Source organism: Euprymna scolopes, chromosome 22, assembly GCF_053919585.1.
Source record: "Euprymna scolopes isolate OS-2025 chromosome 22, ASM5391958v1, whole genome shotgun sequence".
NCBI classification, from domain to species: Eukaryota; Metazoa; Mollusca; class Cephalopoda; order Sepiida; family Sepiolidae; genus Euprymna; species Euprymna scolopes.
In genome coordinates this window covers 37,333,886-37,358,780 of record NC_136503.1, presented here as the reverse complement: position 1 = coordinate 37,358,780, position 24,895 = coordinate 37,333,886, and the positions used below count along the sequence as shown (strand labels likewise).

The following is a 24,895-nucleotide window of genomic DNA, read 5'->3' as shown; positions in this document are numbered from 1 at the left end:
TCTATCGATCCAGTAGATATCTCACTGCTGATGCAATTCTCTATCTATATAAGAGCCAGGTACGTCCAAGGATGGAATACTGTTGCCACATCTGGGCAGGAGCTGCTAGAAAGGACTTGTCCTGCCTTGATAGAGTTCAAAATAGACTTCGTAGCCTCGTAGGAGATGTCCTTTTCTCTTCCTTGCAACCTCTATCTCACAGAAGAGATGTTGCGAGTTTGTCTCTGATGTATCGTTATTTTCATGGAAAATGTTCGACTGAGCTTCAATCTATGGTCCCCCCTCGCAAAACTTTCACAAGAAACACTCGTCTAGCTGTAAACACTATCAATAATTCCCCCCACTCTTTATCTGTGCCTAAACCTAAACGTAGATTCCATGAACAAAGCTTCTTTCTTAGAACTGCACGCCTGTGGAATTGTCTTCCGTTTTCCCGCTTTCCGGCTGACTACAATATGGTTGTCTTCAAGTCTAACGTAAATAAGTTCTTGATGAGCCGTTCCATATAAGTTATCAAATTTAACAAATTTTCATTACTAATGATTATTATATTGTCCAATTTCTACTGTACACTCTTTAACCCTTATCCTTGAGTGGCCTCTTGGCCTTGATAACGAGTTGATACTTATGAAAAAAAGAAAAAAAAAAAAAAGAAAAAGTCCAATGTGAACAAGTTCTAATTGAATCGTCCCCCTAAGTAATCCAAGTTACAAAATTCCCACTGTTTACTATGCTAAAATCACAATGACTAATGTATACCTATTAACCCTTATCCTTGAGTGGCCTCTGGGCCTTGATAAGTGGTCACACCCTTGTAAAAAAAAAAAAAAAAATTAATAGATATTCTGCAAACTTCAGTTTCAATGACTTAATTGGGCAATATACAAGAACAACTTTTTATTTGGAAATTTAAATATTTCAGATTTGCATTCAATTTTATAGTCATTAAATGCCAATTAAGATTCCTTTCATTTTAATTTCCTATGAACCTTTTTAAGATTCAACCTTACATTTTAGACATTTTCTAGAATTAAAATAACGTAATGGTATTTAATCAAAATTGAAATAAGGATTCTAGACATAAGGTCAAGTATCATTATAGCTTGTTTTAATCTTCGTAAGGGGAGAAAAATGGTGCAAAATAGTCCAAGGAATAGAAACCGCATACTCATCTGATACTTTTCTAAGTAAACATTTCAGACATTTGTTGAGTTTTAAAATAATACTCATAGGGAAAATCAGATATGCATTTGAAGTTTGAAGGAAGTTCAGAACCCATGGCTCACTTATGTGGGTGCATGTGGATATTCAACACAAAAAGTAACATAGAAATTTGAAACCACTAACATTGTCTTTCTCAAAAAATTTCACGTGTATGATTTAAATTTCATAAAAATAAAATACACTTGAAGTTTTAAGGTGATTATATCCTCATAAACCCCTTATTTGTGCACTTGGGAGATTTGGGATTACTTTCATTGTCTTCCTGGTAAATTTTATAGGATACACTTTTAGATTTTATGTAGATTCTTTAACTTTCCTATCTATGGGAAACACAAACATAACACATACTTGAATTATACAAGATGAATTCATCCACAGAACTTTTAGCAGTGCGGTTAAGTTTTCTATATAAGTTTAACATAAATAATTGATTTTTCAATTGATCTTTTACACATTTATCCCATTTATAAAGCATGGTAAACATATATAACAAATGACCCCTCCCTTCTTCCCTCCCTAAACAGCAAGTCTCTGTGTAGTTGATGTAATGTTCTTTTTCTAAATTTTCAGATTAAAAAATAAAAAAATAACATATATATATATCTATAATATAAAGCTGCACGTGTGTATGTGGGTCACGAATAGGCTCCTATATGGTTGACTATTTTAAAAAACTGATTACATATGATAGAAATCTATCAAGGATCAGAAATGGGTATTTTTGATCTGGCAAAACGCTGGTTCATAAAAATTGTGGGGGTCTGCATTCGCGCCTGGCCAACAAAGTATGAAAACAATAAATGAAAAAAAAAAAAAAAAAAAAAAAAGTTTACAAGGGTTTTTGATATAGATGTACATAAGAATAATTTTATAAGTATGTTTCAACTTAAATAGGGATGGTATAATAAAATTGTGGGATCTGCGTTCGCGCCTGTACTCCATGTAAATATGGCACAAACTTTAAGACTTTTCATATTTATTTGCGTAAGTATACTTTGATAATTATGTTTCAGTTTGAAGAAATATGGTAAAAAAATTATTGGGTGTTCGTTTGCGCCTGACCTCCATAGAATGTAAATATGTTACAAAGTTTTATAAGGTTTTTTAAAAGGGGTGAGGGTCCACAATAACACCTTAACTTTAATCTTGATTCACGTTAACTCTTATTTTCTTTATGAGTTGAATCGTATTGTACCTCATAAATTTACGTTCTTATTAAAGTGAAAGCAAAAAAAAGTCAGAACTTTAAACAATTCTCGACACAAATTTTGCATAACCGTTTTCCTTCTCCACTTGCAGGTGGCCCTCTTTCGAAAATAGATGATTAGATAAATTATAAAACATAAGAGCGTTACTTGTTATCGTGTCAAAAGAAGGAAAAAATCCTGCTCACGTGATTACGTGTCTTTTAAAAAACATTTACATAACCTTTTTATTTTTATTTATATATCTGTTTAAGCTTTTTTTTGTCAGTGTACTAGAAGAAATTCAGTTGATTACAACCCTTTTTGTGTGCTCTTTACATTACAATAGTACAACCCTGAATCCGACGGCGCAATACAACACCGTTCAATACTGTAAAACTGAAACAAAGCTGTTCTGCTTGAAAAAGACGCCATTTTCTTCTTATTCATATTTATATTGATTGTTTGCTTAAAAAAACTAAAGTAGTTACGTGTCTACTTTTTTATTATCCCATTTTGCCGTTTTGGATTATTTTACTAAAGTAAGTAAAGCTTCATTATTTTTCAAAACTGTTTTTGTTTCTTTGTTTTTCGATATTTCGTTGATATTATTTAGTAAGAGTGTTTAGAAGAAACGCCAACAAACGACTACCCGAAAAAATAAATATACAAGAAATAAATGTTACCATAGTCAATAAAAGTTCAGTTCATGTTTTTTGTTGTTTTGAAATAGTTTTTTAATGCTCTTTTTCTTTGAAATAATTTCAGCGAACCGAAATTAGAACAAAATTTGAGGTGATAAATACTTAAATGAATTTTTATATAAGCTACACATGCCATAATCGAATATTCCTCAAGCACAAAATAACGGAAAACATTAAAATATGTTTATAAATATTCCTTACGTTGACGGAATTCTCTTAAATTGTTAACACAGAATGCTCAGGTGCCCCACCTTCAAATTGAAAACCGGGCTCTCCATTTCAAAGTCACTGCCATTTTGATTTTTTTAAACCGGTTTGTGAATTAAAAAAAAAAAAAAAAAAAAAAAATTTTTTTTTTTTTTTTTACAAACTACTTAAAAATACAAACCAATGTCTTTTTCTACCATAAAAGCAACTTTTGACTATGATAACATTTATTTCTTGTATATTTATATATATATATATATATATATATATATATATATATATATATATATATAACATTTTCTCTTTGTAAGGAAACATCATTTTGTTGGTCACTCTTGGCTACGAATGGAAACAAAGTTGATATAAAAAAATATATTTTCGCAAAAATTATCTTTACTTTCATCATATTTTGCTCAGGGTAAAATTTTGGAGTATCAAAACCTATCTCTTTACAGCCACCTCCTTTTCATAACCTATCATACTTTTATCAATCACAGTCTATTTTCTGTGGGCTTTTTTTAAACCCAGTCAACGACGGGTACTTCTGCTAGTATATATATATATATATATATATATATACTAGCAAAAGTACCCGTCGTTGACTGGGTTCAAAAACAGCCTACAGAAAATGGACTGATTTATGAAAGTATGATAGGTTATGAAAAGGAAGGGTTGTAAAGAGATAGCTTCGAATTTGGGGGTATCAAAACCAAAGCAAAATATCATGAAAGTAAAAATAAAATAGATAAACCCCATAATTTATTATTCCATACTTGTTCACCCTGAAACACTTATCACAATATTCTGTGGATATATATTAAAAAACCTTGTTAAACTTTGTGACATATTTACATTCTATGGAGGTCAGGTGCGAACGAACACCCAATAATTTTATTATACCATATTTCTTCAAACTGAAACATAATTATCAAAGTATACTTACGCAGATAGATATGAAAAGTCTTTATTAAAGTTTGTCCCTATTTCCATTCCATGGTAGCCAAGCGAAAAACGCAGACCCCATAATTTTATTATACCATCCTATTTAAGTTAAAACATACTTATTAAAGTATTCTTATGTAGATCTATATAAAAAACACTTGTAAACGTTTTTTTTAATTTTTAATTTTTTTTATTTCCATACTTTGTAGACCAGGCATGAATGCAAACCCCACAATTTTAATGAACCACTGTTCTGCCAGATCAAACATACCCATTCCTGTGTCTCGATACATCGATCATTATATGTAATCAGTTTTTTAAAATAGTCAACCATATAGGAGCCTATTCGTGACCAGACACACACAGATATTCAGCTTTATATTATATATATATAATATATATTTGAAAATAATATTAAACTTAGATGACAAACCAAAATCACAAATAAAAATTATTACACATTCATAAAAATCCTGAGATTTTAATATTTACCTAGCTTCCAAGATTGGTTTGCAATTCATACTTGGTTCAGTAATGTGGTTGAACTCATCCTGAAACTCTAGTGGAATTTGGAAGGGAACACCCACTCGAAATGGGCCATCCAACAAACCAACAGTAAATTTTTTGGGTTCAGCTTCTACAAATACATAAAAGACAATAAATTACTAACATAGCATTCATAATAAGAAGCTTTAACAATCTAATAACTATTAGTTTATACATAAAACAAATGTGTGTTCATCAATTAGTTGTAAATAGTTGATCTCGGTAGAGTAAAAGAAATGGCATATTTGGAATTAGCAAGTAAATGATTTAGCATGGTTTTAAATCAGTTTTTATATAGTGATCTAAATTGTGAAATTCACTTTGATAAAGTTTTTGATTAAAGAAGTTAAAATATTAATCGTATTGAATGAATTTGATTTATTTTCTCCTGTTGCGCAACAGTGATATTGCTAGCTACTATTATCACAAAGCTCTTTATAAAGAAACAAATGGAGCACTATCTAGTAGTTGACATGTTATAGAAAAGCATTGAGATCACTTGCCAACCGTGCCCATCCTATAGGGAGTTGATCGAAATCGCCAACTATCAACTGGTCTTGGGCAGATGCTATTTACTCGCACTGAAAAGTTATGATATAGTGAAAAAGTCTGTCTGGATAATTAACACACACACACACTATATAATAAAATGACTGCAGAAATTCTCCTCTGGACCAAAGCACTGTAGGTTTGCAATAACAAATACCACATACAAATTTAATATGTCTACCTAATTATCCACTATCTAATGTCACTTTATAATGCCATTTTAGACACATTCAGTCGTTATAAAATACTTCATTGCATCCTAGGAGCAACACCATCAGAATCGCAATATCTATAGAAGAAGGAGTTCCTATTTTTCTCTCTATATATTTACTCCTACCACCACCAGTCGTCACCGGGAGGAATTCTGCACTTCGACAAATGTGAGATTTCATCCTTTATAACTGAATCATAAACACAGGCATACCATTAGCTTTCCCTTTTCTGACTCATAAATAATATCTCCCTAGCCATATTCTGCCCAATCTGATTGGTTGAGACCCACCATTCTTATATTCCGAAATGTATATATTTCCTACATAAACGAACACTACAAAAAGTCTCCCAAATGGTGTCACTCTCTACAGGAGACAATAATCCTACCAAAAAAAAAACAAAAAAAAACATAAAACAAAAACAAAGAAACAAGTACCTATATATTAACCGCTCATACAGACACTTAAATACTATTAACCTTAATTACTGAAATAAACGTGTCTAACTAAAAAACTATATATATTATGTCTTTCGTTTTTGCTTGCACATCCGGAACACTCGCAGAAAATGAAAACACATCAACGGTTTGGGAACGTAAACATGCACAAAATCCCTACTCTTCAGTTTTAACATAACTGCAGAAACACTTATTTGTTATACCAAAACCGATAAAAATGGCTGCTAAAGGCTCAAAATTGGAAAAAGAATTTGAAGATGTAAGTGCTCTTGTATATATTTTTTTCTGGTGAAAACAACTATGGTTTTGATTCTAGCTGATGGCACCCAAGTGATTTTTTTTACTTTTGAAATCACTACTATATATTGAGTGCAATATAATAATCAATAGAGAATTGGCTCTAATAATAAATACGAAATCTGAATAAATTAAAATATATTTAGGCATATATTATATAAGTGAAATTCTAGGCACCCTGCTAGTCACCTAAGAGTTAAAACCAGCAAATGGATTAACTCCAATTCTTAATTGAAGGATATAAGAGTTGTTTACCTTACAACTAAAATTTTTTTCTGTTATGTATAAGTAAAAAAAAAAAAAAAAAAATTAAAAAAAATTAAAATGACTTCAAGTATTGCTGAGTAGGTATAACTAGTGTGTTTGTGCATGCATGCGTTTCTCAGCTAAAAATTTTCATATTTGGAAAACAATTTATAGGTGTTATTTTCAGACATTTATCACTCCTTTATAAAAAAACAATCACAACAACAAAAACCTAAAGAATTAGACATTATCAACTTTGTACAACACTCATGCCAAATGAGCTTAAAAAAAGTTTCTTTAATATCAAAGTACACATGCCTATTTCGTTATTACTGTTAAATAAAAATGATTTTTTTTCTAATTAACATCAAAAACAAAATCCTTCTCAGTCTAAAAAAATTATACATATTAAAAAACTTACATAGGAGTTAATATAAGATTTGTGCGTATATAGTTAGAATTTTTTTCTTCTTTTTGCTTGTTTGCATACATAGAGGAATTTGGCGTCTTAAAATTTAACGTTATTTAGTGCACATTCTTTTTGGTTGAAATGTTTGGCCATTTTGGAAGAATTTTTTGTTTGATATGTTAGTTAAATCCAAATCTAAAAGCTAATTAAGTTTCATGTATTTGATATTTTTCAAAAGATATAACAAAATATTGCATTGCAGCTATCACATGTAAACTGTGGCGGCTGTATTTGGGGCCGAAGGGAGAAATCCATTGCTGAATGTCAAAGACTAAACATCAAGGTCTATTGCCAGTGTTTGTACAGTTTGTCCATAAAGTTACTGAAGGGTTTTCTTTAAATTTGTCTCTTTATTTTTGAGTGGCTTTTTGGACACACACACAGACCAGTAAAATTAATATACTATAGAAATTGTTATAGTAAAAGATTTATATATTAATATTAATTAAACTTAGAAATATTAAAATAAAATGTGATCTTACCCGTAACAAAGAATTGAATGCTGTGAGAAGGTAAATCTTTGCCAGCAAAGGTTGTGGCACCGCTTTCATTTAGGACAACTTGCAGTTCAAGAGAATGGTGGCCCAAATTTTTTATATTCTCTGAAAAAAAAAAAAAAAAATATGCAGATAAATTATTAAACCTATTTAAATGCTTTTTTTTAAAAAACTTTCTAAGAGAAGATAAATTCAAAATACAAATCATTAACTGCTTTTGGATTATTTAATGCTAAAACAATATATATGATGATATAATTAAACAAGGCTGGTAAATTGCTGGTCTGTCCCCTTCTCTACAATATTAGTGCATAAATGCTTACAATAGGATTTAAATTCACCACTATAAGTTTTTAGGCTAACCATACAATCCTCTTTTTCATAACACAGAAACAACTACTAAAACATTGAAAAGCAAACTTCCTCAGTGGGCACATCTATATTTCTCGTGTGACAGATTGCATATAAAACAAGGATGGTCAGAGATTGATATTTGGATCTCGAAATGCACAAATACTACATTGATTCAAAGCAGAAGTGTTATATTTGTTCGATAATAGATTTGCATATAAATATTTAAAAGATATTTGTCTTTACATAATGTTTTTGAGTCGTAACCTATTTAATATATTGTTATAGAAATAAGCGCAGTCCAACTTTATAAACTCACCCATTTTCCTGAACCAATATGGCCAATTCTTGCCATGCTGGCTGATGTGAGATACAATGACTTCATCACCATTAGAAGCTGAAAAAGAGTATAAAAACAGTAAATGTTTTGAATATATTTCAATGCATTCGATGACCAAGAAAAAGAAATCAGTTTTTAATATTTCTACTTAAAAATACTGTAACAAAATTGATTATGAAACTACATTCATCTCAGTCATTTTCAATCTTGTCTTTGGCTCAATTACAATTATTGAGAAACTTATCTTAAGCACAGCATTATTGTAAGACATATTTGAGTGCAACAATAAAGTATTTTATATCTTGAACAATGCTATCAGAATGCATAATCTTATAAAAGTGAGTTGCAAGGGTTTTGCAAAATTAGGGATAGTGCTGAGAAACATTAACAATAAAGTTTTAGCTGCGTTCAAGTGAATCTGGCAGAAAAAAAAAAAAGAAAAAAAGAACCATTCCGAAAAATCATGTTCACAAATCCTTGTATAGTTAAGCAATCATACAGAAGGATATTAATTTTTTTTCTTGATATTCTGACTAAAATTCTTTGATTTAAAGAGTTGAATTTTTTATCTATGAAAACACAATTTTATTGCGATGTCAAAATGCATAACACAAAGCTATCAAGATGGTGATGTTAAAAATCGTGTATTATTGAGATAGCTGCTGGAGCCAAAGTACTTGAAATTAGCAATGAAGACAGATTGTATTTTTATAGCTAAAATCTTTAAATCAACATTTAACTATAAAATAGTTCTGTGCATATATGAAAACACATTTTCTTGTGCGAATTTGCATAAATTCTAACAAGATTTTAGTTATAACAATCAGCAGAGAAACAAGTTCAAATTTAGTTACATTTACTTATGTAAGACAATATATAAGAGAATAAAAAAAAAAAAAAAAGTAGCATATTAATTTTTAACCCAAACCTATAAATAAACCGTAACACTTACAGTGCCAGATAATTTTTAACTCCACGAGAAGTTTCTTATGTGCTGGTGCTGTACCAGGCAACTGTTTGATAGTTTCTCCTTTCTTATTCATAATTTCCACCTTGATGTCACCTGGTAAAATTAAGAAAAGAAAAAAATAATTTTTATTATGTTCTAGACAAAAGGGTAAAGAAATCTTTCAATCAGAGCCATTCTAATACTTGCATTTTTATTTACAAAGTGTTTCATCTTCAATACTATTCTACAAAATACTGTTTTGGCTACTGATTTTAAGAGAGTTTAAAATTTTGTTTAAAAATGAACCAATATCTATTATATACAGAAGTTGTCTTGAAAATATATTCTTTGCATCTTTGTACGTTTAGAAAATTTTAAAGATATATCTTAATCCAATTTTAAAAAGATGACAAGGAATAAGTTGGTGATATATTGGCCGAGCAAGCTGGATCTACCCCTTTGCTTTGTGTATTCTGGTTGCATACGCACCTCCTCTCCAATAATGTACACAGATGCTCATTCTAAAAATCTCATGAAAGATTAATCATCCAAATTTGTTTAAGATACATTTCCTGACATATTATTCCTCTTAAAATTAGCTGTTTATTCCTAAATGCACTTATTCCTAAAATTAAGGGAGAGAGCAAAGCAAAAGACAAATCCAAAAATTTTATACCAATAGTTTTCCCAGCAGGTCTACGCTCTCCATCTATTACCTCACTATCATCAGGCCAGGAGACAACCAGCTGATCAGGCAATCTAAAAGAAAAACAAAAAGATTTTGTAAGGAATTTTAAACAAAAGCAAAAGCAAAAGAGCAAAAGCGATTTTTGTTGAAAATGAATTTCCAAACTTACTTTGCTTCTTCTTCTTCAATTGCTTTCTTGACTTGTTGTGCTGTAGATGTTCGATCCAGCTTAAACAAGGGTTGGACTTTTACCTCATTATACAAGCAACGTGGTTCCTAAAAACAGAGTTGGAGAAAATAAAAACAATGATTCTAATAGATTGTTTTATAGCTATGTTAACCTAACATTCATGCAGTATGGCTAATAGTATAAATCAAGGAGAGGGTGGTTACAACAAACAAATGTTACCAAATGCAAGAAAATATAATTTATTTTACCTCCCCACATAGTTTTTAAGTTATGGAAATATTTTATAGTTTGATTTTTTTTTTTTCAACATGAGATTGTTTATATCTCTTTCAGAGACAGTAAAAATCCAGTCTGACTAACCCACGCGTTTAATTCCTAAAAAACAAACACTTAGCCTACCACTATCCATAAGTCTGACAGGACAGACAATATTAGCAGCACTGCAAATACACTTTAGTTTGGTAGAGTTTTATATTTTCCAATATAGACTAACTCCATTTAGAAAACAAAAGACTACTTGATTTTTTTGCCTTTGGCAAAATGCATAGTGTAGTATCTGTTCCGATACTACACTTCATTTTTCTGTTCTGGGTCAACGAAAAAAATCCTAGATTGAAGCAATCTAAATTTTTTTCTATCCAGATTATCTTTGGCCTTGTGTCTAACTCTTTAGTAAATGGGGGAACTGTACTTGGTTGGATTCAATCAAATAGGTATTTCAAACTAACTGAAAATATTTTATGTATAATTCTAACTGAAAATGCATCTACTTTTCAGTTTTTCAAATCGATTAACATTTTAATCACATTTTTAATATTAAAAAAAAAAAGGTAAACAGTTTTCTCCTTTGAACAGACAACTGGTACAAATATTTTTCTTGCTTCTCCACAAAAATGTAGGGAGATATACTGAGCGCCATACTCTTTATCTGGCAAAGAGTCCAAAACAAGGATGAAAGGTTTCTTGATATCACTAAAGAATCCCGATGACATAATCTATAGTAGCATATGTAAATCACAAATTGACAAGATAAAAAACAAAGTGACATAAAAACTAGAAAATCATAACTCAAAGGTGAATGAATCATAAACTTAGAAATACAGCATACCAAAACCTTCTCTTTCACCTATTTCAATTCAATGACAACTTTACCCAAGTACGAAACGACAAGCCATCACAGTCAGTCTTTGACTAGATGAAATACAAGCCTAAGAGAAAGGACAAGACACCAGACTGGAAAGACTAAAAGTTGATAGGCTCCAAGCTTGACACAGATAAGGACATCAGCAGAAGGACAATTGCCATCATGAAAAAGTTTGAAGATGTATACAAATTAAAGAAAATAAATCTAGAGATCAAAATAAAAACATTCAATACTTTTGTAGTCTGTTTTTCTAGACAACTCAAAGTTGTGGATGATTATAGCAACCACTGGAAATAAAATTGATTTGTTCCATCGTCCTATGCTAATGAAAGCTATCAACAGCAACTGGCCCCCAAAAATATCAAGTGCAAACCTCTACAGCATGATCCAAGTGAAGTCATGAAGCAAATTCATTAAAAGAAGACTTAACTGGCTTAGACACTTGATGAAAATGCCAGCAAATACAGCAGCAAGAGTGTCACTGTATGAAACACTGATCAGTCAAAAAGAAGATGAGGGAAAAAACATGGCTTAAAGTTATTGAGAATGATCACTCACACAACAACATCTATGGTGAAACTTCAGATTAAACAATTGCAAAACTTGAACATGCAACTGCAGATGGGAAGGTTTGAACAACTACTGTTAAGAACATCATGAGGAGCATTTTTGGAGGATGTGAAGACACACAGACGGTTTTTATGCGAGAGATATCCAACTCGCCAAAATGGGAGAAAAAGTAGCATTTTTCACCTGTGACTGAGGATAACTACACTTATCTATAATATAAATCTCACCTGTCTGTTTAAATGTATGTATGTATGTATGTCTGCCTAAAACTTTTGACAGAGGCAACGGATTTTCACAAGATCGGTATCATTTGGAAGCTCGACTTCGGACGACAAATATTGAAAAATTGGCCAAAAACATTAATGCCTTCATCCTCAACTGGGCACTTTTCTACAAGGAGGGTCGTTTTTTTTTTTCGCTGACATTTTTTAGCAAGTCATTCAACCCTCGATGTTGCATAAAAGGCGTTATTTCGACGTCACAACCATAGTAGGCACTTCGGCAAGACAGTTTCTTTTTTTTTTTCCCACCTGGCGTGTTATGGGTTTGAGACGGCTTACTATTTTTTTTTTTTTTTTTTTTTTTACTCATCACACGCCTCCAAACACCCAGGCTAGTGTATTATAAAAGGTAACACATTATAACAAGTTAGCCACAAGGCTACAAGGCTATCAAATGTGTGGGTAAATAGGAGTTGGTGGTCATCCTTGATCAAAGTTAAACTAGAATCATCTCAGTCGCCACAATACATTTAAGATCTGCTCAAATTTGTTGGAAATATCTTTTTACATTTACTACCCTTTGATCCAAGCCCAAAGGCTAGGAAGTACAGTGTGAAAGGTAGCATCACAAACACAAGATTTTGAGATGAAGAAATGTATTGAAGTTTGGAAACTACATATGAATTTATGGTCATTTCATTTGTTGAATTGTATAAAATAATTCATTTTGTGTTCCAGTCAATTGTTGTCTTATGGTGAACTTTACTGGCTTAATCGATATTTTGTATTAAAACCATAATTATAATTTTCATTTTTTTTTTTTTTTTAAAAATAAAAAGGACCATGTGCACTGCTTCTCTTTTGGAAAAGGATAAAGAAAACTGAAATACCAACAACTTAAGACTTCTTTTATTTTGGGTTTTAGAAATTTCAATAAAGGTTTGATTTAAATTTTTCTGACAGTTCCAGTTTTAAACACAAAGCACTGACAAAAAAAAGCAAGATAAGTTTGCAAACTCCATCTAACTAAAAAGATAGGTTTGCAAACTCCATCTAACTAAAAAGATAGGTTTGCAAACTCCATATAACTAAAAAGAGCTCACATGTAGGGAAAAAACAAAAGTACTTAATAAATAATTTAAACATACCTGTATAAGTTGTATATCTCCCCCAGTTGCATAAACCTCGCCTTCATGATCTCCATAAAGCAGGAAGCACTTAATAGTGCCAAGGATAGTAGGAAGAGTGCGGCTGATGCGGACCTAGAAATTAAAGATAACCAACAATTAATATAGTAGAACTCCAGGATATGGCATTAAAAATTAGTAAAAAAATACAGTACAGTATATGATACATGTATATAATCAAATAACATTATAAATAACACCATAAGGCGGGGCAAATACCGTAAGCAAGGGCCAGAAAAACATATTCCACATTGCAACCTGAAAAAAACATCCTAGAGCCACTGTATTCCAGGGTTCTACTTTATAGCATCTAAGAAAATCCGAACATACTGTAGTTTTGTGTGTAATTAGATAAATTCTGACCGATAATAATAAAAAAAAAAAAATTAAAGGATTGTAGTACACAAAAATAAATTTTCATGATTTATTTTTATTTTAGCCAAGTAAAAAAAAAATTTTTTTTAAATCCTTATTTGAAAGATTACAAATATACAGAGCACAATAATTTGAAAATTAGTTTTGAAACTAAAAGTAAAAACACACAACGGCTAAACATCTGATTTTTATTTTTGTAATGTCATATCAACCCATTTTGAAACATTTAATGCTGAATTCAGTCATTTTGGTGGTGAATTTTGTTTTAAATTCTTAATATCTTCAAATGTTTATTCATGGTGAATTAACGAGTTATTTATAATTTAACTATCCATATCTCTCAATTCAACGTCAAAAGAATTTTTTTGTTGAAGCTAGAGATGAGAAATTTTCTACTGAAGCTAGAGACGAGAAATTTTCTACTGAAGCTAGAGACGAGAAATTTTTATTGAAGCTAGAGACGAGAAATTTTTATTGAAGCTAGAGACGAGAAATTTTTATTGAAGCTAGAGACGGGAAATTTTTATTGAAGCTATAAGACATTAACATGTCAGATTGGATTAACAGTTACCAAAGTTCATAAATTGGGATCTAACCACCATATTATATACAAGAGAATATAGTGAGGTGACACTGTCTATATCTGATTTAACAAATTTGTATTCATTTCTTGTAATGTAATACAATTTGAGTGCTAAGACATTTAAAAGATCTCATTTCCAAGAGCAACATCAACTTAGTGAACTGAAATCTTCAGATTGGATATCAAGTACCATTTTTATTTAATTTTTTTTTTAGAGTTTTTTTTATATATGACTAGCCTCCTGATCACTGATGAACATAAACTATTGTGCCAAATTGTCCGATTAAATTAGAATAGTAGCCTAAATATGGAAGAATATGTAATAATCATGTGCAAAGAAACTATGAAGAGTGGCAGGATTTCCACATCATTAGCTGCAACTGATTGAATAAATAAAATAACTTACATGCAAGCTTTAAAAGATTAACTTACCAGCTGCCCCTTCCTAAATATTTTTCCGTCCCATTCTACTTGTTCATACACAGACCATGGTGTCTGCCGATGCTTTGGTAAATCTGGCCGAAGTGCATGACCTTTGAATACTGAAAAGTGAATTTGTTTGTCAAATTTTTCGTGACATTCTTTTAACCAACTAACAAACTCCTTGTCAATACCCGTTCGCTTTTCCTGTATAAAAATAAAAATAAAATAAAAAATTAAAACAGAATTTAACTTAAATGATGAAAAAATAAAAAATTCTAAATAAAAATATCTAGGAAAACATTTATTTTCTACATTTATTTAGAACTAGTAAAGTTATTAAATATAGTCAGAATGGATGGATAAGAAAATAAAGCTTGTAAATGCTTTTGTAATATATATGGTTAAAGGAAAACAGAAACAAAAATCTAGCAGATAAGAGAAATACAAAGAAGTCATAAAAAAAAAAAAAATGGGGGAAAAAAAAAGAAAAAATGAATTGTTATTAGTGTTGTCTGGCAATAATAGCCATCAATTTGAATGATTCTTCAATTACATTTGTCTTCTGTATTTGAAACTATTCCATTTCATGCTATGTTCATATATAAAGGTTTTATCTTAATTTGAAGAGTACATTTTTTTTTTTTTTTTTTTTTTAGACACCCTATATATATATATGACTACTTCATTTAATCAGAAATTAATATATGAAAATATAATTTTATGCATAAATTTTCAGTATTTACGTCAACAGTGCTCAATACATAGGTCTAGGTAGTAAGTTATGAAAATATATATGGCAATTAAGCTACACAGAATATTCCGGGCTTTGTTCTCATTTGAGAATTCGTCATGTTTATGTAAAAAGTTGTGGGTATCACACATTTTTATATATGCACAGTTAGTCATCAGCTTCCTAGTTGCCATTGCACCCATCCTAATCAGCCAACAGGACAAAGGTACAGTTGACCATAGGTTTACCCCTTTCCGTTGTGTGTTTTATGGGAAAAGTAGATGTTCTTTTGTTGTAGTAAACTGATCTATTTTCCACCCAAGTTGATATGTTATTTTGTGTTTTAGTCTATATTATGGATATTATGTTATTTAAAAAATTTTTTATGTAGATATATAATTATTTTTAATATGTATGTTTATTTTATATTTTATTTATTCATTTTCTATTGTTATTGTCAATTTTAGAACTTTTTGTATCACTTGATCACCACAACTTTTCGCATAAGCCTGATGAATTCTTGGAATATTCTGTGTAGCTTAATTGCAATATATATTTTCATAACTTAGTATATATATATATATATATATATATATATATATAAATAAATAAATAAAAGTGTCTGTCTGTGAACATTCCCCTACGCAATAACTTTGTCAATTTTCAGTCTACAGACTCAAAATTTTATATACAGGGTACTGAGATTTGGGAAAATCTTTGTAATCCGTTTCCGGCCAGAAATTTGACTATTAAGGAGTCAAGTTCAACGATTTGACCTTTGAGAACTCTACCAAACTCCTCCGCCAATTTTGGGTATAAACAATTGAAATTTTAAATATAGGTTCCTTGGAAACAGATCTTACTTAATAACTTGATTTGAACCCAACACAATAAATGTAAAGAGGTCATAATAGGGGTCAAAATTTTTAAAAAGTTTGACCTCTGCGGTCTCTACCAAATTACTCAAACAATTTTTGGTCTAAATATTTGAAATCATACATAAAGGGTATTCAGAGATAGGACAAGCTTTTTAATAGGTTTGAGTCAAAAATTTGAGCAACCAATATATAAATGTATGTATGTTTACATGTCTGCCTAAAACCTTCGACAGAGGGACGGATTTTCACAAGATCAGTATCGCTTTGAAGCTTTATCCTTCAGACGACAAATACCGAAAAATTGGCTAAAAATATTAATTTCTTCACCCATAACTGGGCACTTTTCTATAGGGAGGGGTTGCTTTTTTCGCTGATATTTTCAAAAGTCATCCCCTTCTTTTCGATTGTCTAGCCCTAATTTAAACTTATATCACTTCTGGTTTGGCGGTGGTCGTAACAGCAAAGACGTCACGTTCTTTTCCTCCTTCGCGGTACAGGTTCAAGCCTGCCTTCCCACCACCACTTTTCTTTTTTTTTGCTCAACATACACCTCCAAACACCCAGGCTAGTACACACCAACACACTCACTCTTTGAAGTGAATTAACAGATCATTATGAATTTTGAAACACTGCTGTTTGCTGTGTAAGAGGTTGTAATGTGGACTATATTTAGTCTATGGAAAAAGGCGGTGAAATCGCTCAATAAAGGTTAAGATATCTCCGATATTTGTAAAATTTTAACATTAGGTATTAGACACCAATAAAGAGTTTCCAAATTTCAGTTTCTTTAAAATATGTTAAATTTAAATATTTCAGATTTGCATTAAATCTGATCTATAGTCATCAGACACTAAGAAAAAATTCACTCAAATCAATTTCTTAAGATCCCTTAAGCCTAATCCTTAAATATATTCTAGAATTAAAGCATATACTGGATTTAGATCCAAATTAGAACAAGCAGTTTAGACATAAGGTTTAGCAGCATTATATATTGAAAATCATTTCTATAAGGGGACATAAAAATGCTGCAAACCTATTCTGTTCGGAGAATAACAAAAATGTTATTTGATTTCCTATAAACATGAGTATACTATAATTATCCTCAAGTATTCAGAGTAATATTAGAATGTGAACAGCAAAACAACTTCAGTCTGGTCTCTAAATTCCGTCGTAAATTGTAGGCATTCAATTATGAAATCATTAATTACATAAAAATACTTTTCTGTAGAAAGAGTTAAAGAAAGACAATCTAGGCATACAATAGTTTGTACTCAATTATAACCAAATTATTTTTTTTGTGTGTTTTTGAACAGATAGGCAGGTTCCATTATATTTTGCATGAAAGAGAGGAAATAAGAAAATGGGTGTGCACTTACATGGCCATTAACGATCCGGCAAAAGACTGTACTTTTTTCCCTCAATTTCATCTCCAGATCAATAAATGTTAACTTGTTGGTACTAACTTGGAATTTATCATTTGTCCACAAAACACCAGATACCCTGAAAGAAAAAAAAATTAAAATCATTTAGAAAGCAAAAAACAAAGAAAAACAAATTAAAAAAAAGACAAGATTTTTTCCCCTTTTCTGTTTTAAAACTTACCGATTATAGCAATCCGTAGGGACAGTTTTTGATTTTTTTGGAGCACTACACCAATCAAATCTGAAATTAAAAGCAACCATATTAAATTATTGAATTTCATTTCAACTGTTAAAAAGATGGAGACAGTTTTAATGATAAATTAGTGATAGTGAGTGAGAGGAAGGGACAGTGTCGTTTAGTCAAGAGGTTATTGTGTTACTATTGCGAGCGTTGGTGATGATTGAAGTTGAATTCGATACATTTTAATCTTACATAGTTCCCTAACCCAATCACCTAATACAATTGTGTTCCTATTACTTTTAATAACTATTTTTGTTCTATTCTTATTTCTATCATTATCCTCATCCTTATTTGGTTCATTCTCTGGTCCAATTTTAAAAGATGCAACATGGTTTAGCTATTTGTCCTTAAAAACAAAAAAAAAAAACATTCAGTTCTCCAAGCTATATCTTTTTACTATTATCTACCTTAACTTCACAATTGTATAGAATTTCATAAATTAAGAAATTGTCCTCCAATGGACATTTGTTAGATATTCTTCAGTTTCATTTTCTCTCCAAATTTAGTTCACCTGATTCAACCCTATTACTATTTTGTTTATTTTACTATTATTAGAACCTATTATCATATTACATAGATTGGCAGCAGTAGAGAATGAAAGTTAAACCGTGTTCTTATTAATTATTTTACTTAATCTATTTTCTGAGGGGAAGTTCTTATCAATTATTTTGTAAAACTCATTCGGGATATTATTTTGTCTATATTCGCTGAAAGGAGGATCAAATCAAATTTGATTTTTGTGTCTATTTTTCTTCTTATCTTAGGTAATCACTGTTTAGGAACTTAAGTGAGGATAACTGAAAGACGAGAAACTAAGATTCCCGGTCCAAAGTACAAATATTCAAACTATGGGCAGAGGAAAGGGCTAGAGCGGGTCCTCTGGATATTAGGTAGTCATATTTATGTGCATTTTAGAAAGGTGGGCTCTTAGGCTCTAAACTAAGGGACTTATGTTTCAACATGAACAAGATCATTATGGCCTGTGCAGTAGACACATTGCTTTTTTTTCTGCAATTTTAACTTTCACATTTTAAGTTTAAAAAAGAGAGCTTTCATAATTACTCATCAATCAAAGTGTAGGGGATAAGCCTTCCATTCCAATAACACTCAAAAACAGGTCGTCTTCCCCGCGCTGGCCGATCATTAATTGCATAATCATGGTCATCTTCAGGTTCAGTATCTGCAAAAATAAAGTATTCAAAGTTTACTTCTATTTCAAAGGGTTCAAAATCAAGGAACATATCAAATTCAACTGGTCTCACGATTAAAAGAAAAATTTCTTCCCTAAAAAATCTACTTCATTGGATCAGACTAAAAACCGTATATATGTGCATCAAATAACACCAGAAATTCATAATTCCTTTCCGCTTATCTCCCCTCCCTTTTTTCCATTTGCTGCTTTTAGTGAATCTAATATATTTACTGGCTCACTAATATTGTTTACCTCATAAAATTGCTTATAAACAAACATAAATCAAAACATTCGTTTTTGAACTAACATCAACTACCCCCCCCCCTCCTGCCCAGCAACTCCAAATTTAACAGATTGGAAATAGGATTCTGCATTTCTTATAACTCGTTTGCATTGATTTCAGGCAGCTTTAAAAGTGACTTTGGTTTAGGGCATCTATTCCATTGACAATAATTGAAATAATGAACAAATACTGAACAATGATAGTCGTACATTCAGAAGTGTTCCATGGCTGGTTGCTTGTCCTTGTTGGAATTTCTTAAAGGATATAAAAAGCTCAATAGCAGTTGTATGCCAATTAAATACATTGACGGTTACACAGAACTCATTGTTTCTGAAATGTACAGAAATTTCAGAATTCAAAACTATACCATCCAGCATTTGAGCATTAATATACTGCAGTGAAAACAGAAATCTGAGGTCTCATTGAACTTAGTTGACTTCCAGAGGAGATAAAACAGTAAATGCAAGTTGTTAAGAAAAGATCAAGAAAAAGTTTTGCAAAACGTTCATATACATGAATGGGTTTAATTACCAGTCTCAGTCAACTCGTAAGCAAAGGAAAAATCATGACAGAACCTTCTTCAGTTTTCTCTAGCCATTCAGTCATCACAGACATGTTAGCAGAATGAAACAGACAGAATTTTTCTCAGATAAACAACAAAGACAGCAAAGGTGCTCTGAACCAGAGCAACATATAAACACTCAAGTTTTTGAGACATCCCTGCCATATGAAAAACTGTCCCTAAAATACAAGCACAAATTCTAGATTTATGGTGATCTTGAGGATCATATATAACCAACATTTTATTCTCTCTTTCTTCAAAAAGTTTAATCAATTTGAAATTATTGTCCTTTACAATTATTGTTCTTTACAATCAGCATTTGAAACTACTATAGATCTTACAAAGTATCAAAAATAATTTTTTTCATAGAAATTATGAAAATGAACGTTTATACAATGCAGTAAATTAGTACTTATTTTCTCTGGACAACAAACATGTTAATATGTGAATCATACTTACATCGAGGGTCAACAAATTCAGATGGGAATGTTTCATGATCATAAAGAAATGGATGATATCTGAGAACACCTTCAACAACACCGGCTCCTTCTACCTTCGCTTTGAAATCAAACAAAGAACCAGCTGTTTTAACAAACTGACTCTGCAAATCGTCATCAATGTCCCGCAAATTGAGGCATCGCGTCATACTTAGTGCTTTGTATAACTTTATCTGCAAAAGAAAAATATGATTCAAATAAAAACTGGTAAGATGATAAAAAGAAGTAATAAGACATTATTTAAACAATTATTGTTACGCTCTTCGATTTTACCCTCCTCCCATTACATCATTGGTACAATATCACTATAAAGATTAAATCCTTCTAAACATTTCATCTAACAGCTTATAAAAAAAAATCCCATAATTGTCCTTAAAAAATTTACTTCAATTTATATCCAAATTAATCCAATTCCATCTTAAATGTTCGTAATCTGCTAATAACTTGTAATAAGCTATTGGTAAAAAATTCAATTGGTTAATTAGATCTATTTTTATTTTAATCTGCATTAACAATAAATTTCAAAATTGAGATCTATTTAAAAAAATATTCAGTTAGAAATGCCATTAAATATTCTGAAAGTTTTAATTAAAATCACTTCATTCTTCTTTAGTAAAGTAGTTTAACCTATTTTCCCCCAATATCTCTTTGTAACTAATTGTTTATCTTTTTATTAATTTTGCTTCCAATCTCAATATTACATTCCAATTTCAATGTCTAAATAGATACCCAAACCTCAATGACATCATTCTAGATGAGGCTTTAAGTGTTTTATATATTTTAAAACAATGGAAATATTTCTAACCATCCAAGAATTCTATTTGCTCTTAATAACTTAATAAGTAGCTTTAAATTATTTTTATGTTGTTTAGATTCAAATTTAATATTCCTGGGTTTAATACATAATGTATTACATTTTATGTGTTAAATTACTATTTATGGGGAAAAAATTTTAAAGCCAAAGATTGATTTTAATAAAGCTACTTTAAATGTAAATAAACTTATCATAGAGGTAGAAATATTAAAAGAAAACAAAAAGGTAAACACATAAAGACTTACATTAATGTTAATGTGTCTGAAAGGACTAGCTGGTCGCATAATTCTGGTCGGATCATGAGGAGGTGGATCTTGATTACCATTAGGGCCATGGAGATAGTAATGGTAGATATGGCTGGAAAGAAAATTTTTTATTTTATTTTGAAGAAAAAAATTGTATCCAGTTCTTTATTTTTTTTTAAATTCAAGTTTTCTATAGAGCAACTGTTGTGTGAGTCTTGCAATAACAACTTGTACGTAAAAAAAGAAAAACAAAAAACTATGAGAACCACTGAAATTAAGAGATATTATACCCCGCCCTCCACCACTGATAATTATGAGGCTGTATTAATAAGATAAATCTTTATTTAAGTATTTCAATTTACTTACGAAAGTTGACGGCCCCAGTCTTTCAAATTTTGTTTCAAATATGGAATGTGCTCAGCATTGATACCATGGATTGCTACGACTGTAAAGCTCTCACGTTCTCCTTCTTCGGAAATTATTTTCCTCAAAATTTCATCTTCTAGAGGCACATGACTAAAATCTCCTGGCTGTGAAGAAAACAAAAACAATTACATTCCTAAACAGAAATTTGATTATGTTTTTATCTAGTGAGAGGAAAAAAGCCAACATTTAATGATAAATAATCATGTCAAGCTTCAAAGTTATCCAATTTAAATTTTAACATGTATGATAAATTTTTTTTTTTTTTTTTTTTTTTTTTTTTTTACATGTAAACAAAGACACTAAATTCAAACAATTTATTTATAATTCAACCAGAAAATATGTAAGAAAATGGCAAATATGAAAATGCCTGTTAGAATTATAATAAAAATTTCCCCTGGAGTCTCCTTGTCAGCATAAAAGTGAAAACTCAAGATACAATTGTTAACTGACAATCTTCAGCCTTGCAGTAAGCTGATACTTTATATCAATTTCATTTACTCATTGGCAATCACAGGCCTATCACTATTTATTTTACATTAATATCATCTTCTAATTTTTGTATTAGAGTGGTCATTCTTACACAATCATCCACAGATGATGTCATTATTAGGTCTATGACAACAAAATATTCTTTTCATTGTTTTGACCTTCAAGTATATATCCGACACAGTTAATCAACCGAGAACATCACTCTTTAAAAAAAAGCATATAAGATATCAACCAATACACACCAGAGTCAAAACAATGAAAAGAATATGCTGTTGTCCTAGCCCTAGTAATTACGTATATGCAAACAAACTTGAGAATACATTCATTATTGAGAATTCTTTATAGAATTTTGAAGAGAGAATTATATGGAAACATTGCATATCTTGGAAGAGAATTTTAGTACAAAACCCCAAACATAAAAAAAATACCTTTCTGTTCCGGATAAAACCACTGTAGATAGATTCATTATTTTTCTCTTTCTTTTCAAAATCATCTTTTGATATAGTCAGTTCATGGATATCTTTGGAACCGGCAGGCCGAGTTATCATCTTCAAAAAATAAATAACAATAAATAAATAATAAAAAAAAAAACCCCAAAAAATGAACACTTCTTTTGTTAACAATTTGAACAAAAGACAATTATGCATTTCAAATAATAAAAATAGAAAAAAACAAAAAACAACAACAAAAAACAAAACAAAAACATGGCTGCTTTCGAGGAATTTCTAGAAAAACTGTAGATTTCAGCTTATTCTTTGGATTTTCATTGACTGATTGTTTTTTTATAAATACAATGATTAATAAATATTCACTATTTAGCTGCTTTACAGTCCCAAAGCACAGCTCCATATTTGTAGCAGTCCATATTTACACATTTAACATACAAAATCAAAATGCATAAACGCGTTTGTACGCACGGTCATCTGCACATACACTATCCTGAATAAAAACAAAATTATACTTTGGACCAATCAAAAAAACTTTCTGGTACTTGTACATCTTTTGCACCAGACATAACTCGGCGTTCGCTCGACTTTCTCCGGAGCATGACGTCAACAGGCGGATTATGCCGAGCATTAACGATGAAATCATAACGCTATGTAGAAGAAAATAGCAAAATTTTAAATGTAGAAACATCAACAAATAGGAAAACCTACTGTAATTTTTTAATAATGGTGTGAAGAGAAAAGGTTGTTTTTTTGTTTGTTAAATAAATAATTTTTTGATTAAGCAAAGAAATTTTTTTTAATAAATAAGTGTTAGCAAATGTTTTTTTTTGTCCAATAACAAAAGTGAGTGGATTGTTTTTTTTTTTTTGTTGATTTCGACTGTGAGTAGTTGTAATCTTTTTTTTTATCAAAGCCAAGAAAATTTCCTCAGGAATATGTTTTTTTTTCCTCAGACTTTTGGATGGCATCAGACGATGACAAAATGGATATAGAAGAAGTGGTAGACATGTAAGGAAGCTCTTCACCAACTGGGTAGCTTTCGGCGATGTGATCTAATATGGAGACGAACAGATTGCTACCAAATTTTTGCTTCCACAAACTCTAAAAGATAGGTGTCTAAAAGCTCCTGGTCCCCGGCAGAATATATATTTTTTTTATTAGTGGAAAGATTATAGTTTCTGCATTTCAGTTTAGTACGCTCACCAAGAAACCCTCCTTATCGGCGGGGGTCGTATCCACCGAAGACCCAGACTGATGTGAGTAGTCTACCGATGTTATGTTTGCGTCAGTGAAAAGCAGACTCGTCTATCTCCACCATATGGGGATTCTAAGAAAATAATCCCGGCAAATGTCTCACAGGAAATTCTTCCAATTGACCATAGTGTGTGTCGATCCCAATCCACATTTGCGCTAGACGTTTTTATTCGTTGCCATCTCAAATGCCCATATCAGTTTGATAATGCACGCGATTTTCAGCCGTGATTTTGCGAAGAAGGTCCCAGTCCGGATTGTTGTCCACTGTTGATGTTTAACATCAACGCATCTCCTGTCGGTAATGCTCCCTCAACGCATCTCCTGTCGGTAATGCTCACTCATAGCCGCAGGTTGCACATTTTACCGATTTTGCCATTAGATTCCGTTGTTGATAAAATCAACTTTCAATTGGTATCCAAATTCTCGTCTGCTGCTCGGGCATAGATTTGAAACTTGACGTGCCGTGCTGTGATTGGCTGATTGCCATGTCAGACAGCAGCTAAACCCAAGCTGTTGATGTGTTCTTGGGAAAGCCGAGCGAACACAGAGTTACGTCTGCTTCAAAGGATGCACAAATATCAACTTTCTGAATTTATTTGGAAGCTACCTAAATCCTTTAAAAGTCAGATTTTTCTTCAATAAACCAGTGAAACCTAGCTAACCCAAGTTTACAGACCAGTGTTGCTAGACGCCCCACTGTGGTTGCTTATCTCTACAAAATTTCCCTTTACTCACGCACACAAACATTAATGAACACAACCACACACATCATCACATTACCGTCTGTCAATCTATATAAATTTTATTCATTGAAATATACCCAAGTCATCTCACTGAAATATTTTACTAATATAATAA

The 24,895-nt window shown here is 31.0% G+C and overlaps 1 protein-coding gene across 1 annotated transcript in view; it reads right to left on the bottom strand.

Moving 5' to 3' along the window:
- The window catches only part of LOC145243971 (structural maintenance of chromosomes flexible hinge domain-containing protein 1-like), a 157,265-nt gene that overhangs the window by 80,783 nt on the left and 51,587 nt on the right, over positions 1 to 24,895 (bottom strand). Inside the window, exons 7-21 of the mRNA XM_080107107.1 lie at positions 22,763 to 22,882; positions 21,786 to 21,949; positions 21,420 to 21,531; positions 20,323 to 20,533; positions 18,889 to 19,006; positions 17,767 to 17,826; positions 17,541 to 17,664; positions 14,566 to 14,760; positions 13,137 to 13,250; positions 10,033 to 10,139; positions 9,852 to 9,934; positions 9,179 to 9,289; positions 8,206 to 8,283; positions 7,521 to 7,640; positions 4,754 to 4,898 (exon numbers count right to left, since the gene is read on the bottom strand). Of these exons, the coding sequence (XP_079963233.1) occupies positions 4,754 to 4,898; positions 7,521 to 7,640; positions 8,206 to 8,283; positions 9,179 to 9,289; positions 9,852 to 9,934; positions 10,033 to 10,139; positions 13,137 to 13,250; positions 14,566 to 14,760; positions 17,541 to 17,664; positions 17,767 to 17,826; positions 18,889 to 19,006; positions 20,323 to 20,533; positions 21,420 to 21,531; positions 21,786 to 21,949; positions 22,763 to 22,882 (1,862 nt within the window). The remainder of the gene's footprint in view (positions 1 to 4,753; positions 4,899 to 7,520; positions 7,641 to 8,205; positions 8,284 to 9,178; positions 9,290 to 9,851; positions 9,935 to 10,032; positions 10,140 to 13,136; positions 13,251 to 14,565; positions 14,761 to 17,540; positions 17,665 to 17,766; positions 17,827 to 18,888; positions 19,007 to 20,322; positions 20,534 to 21,419; positions 21,532 to 21,785; positions 21,950 to 22,762; positions 22,883 to 24,895) is intronic.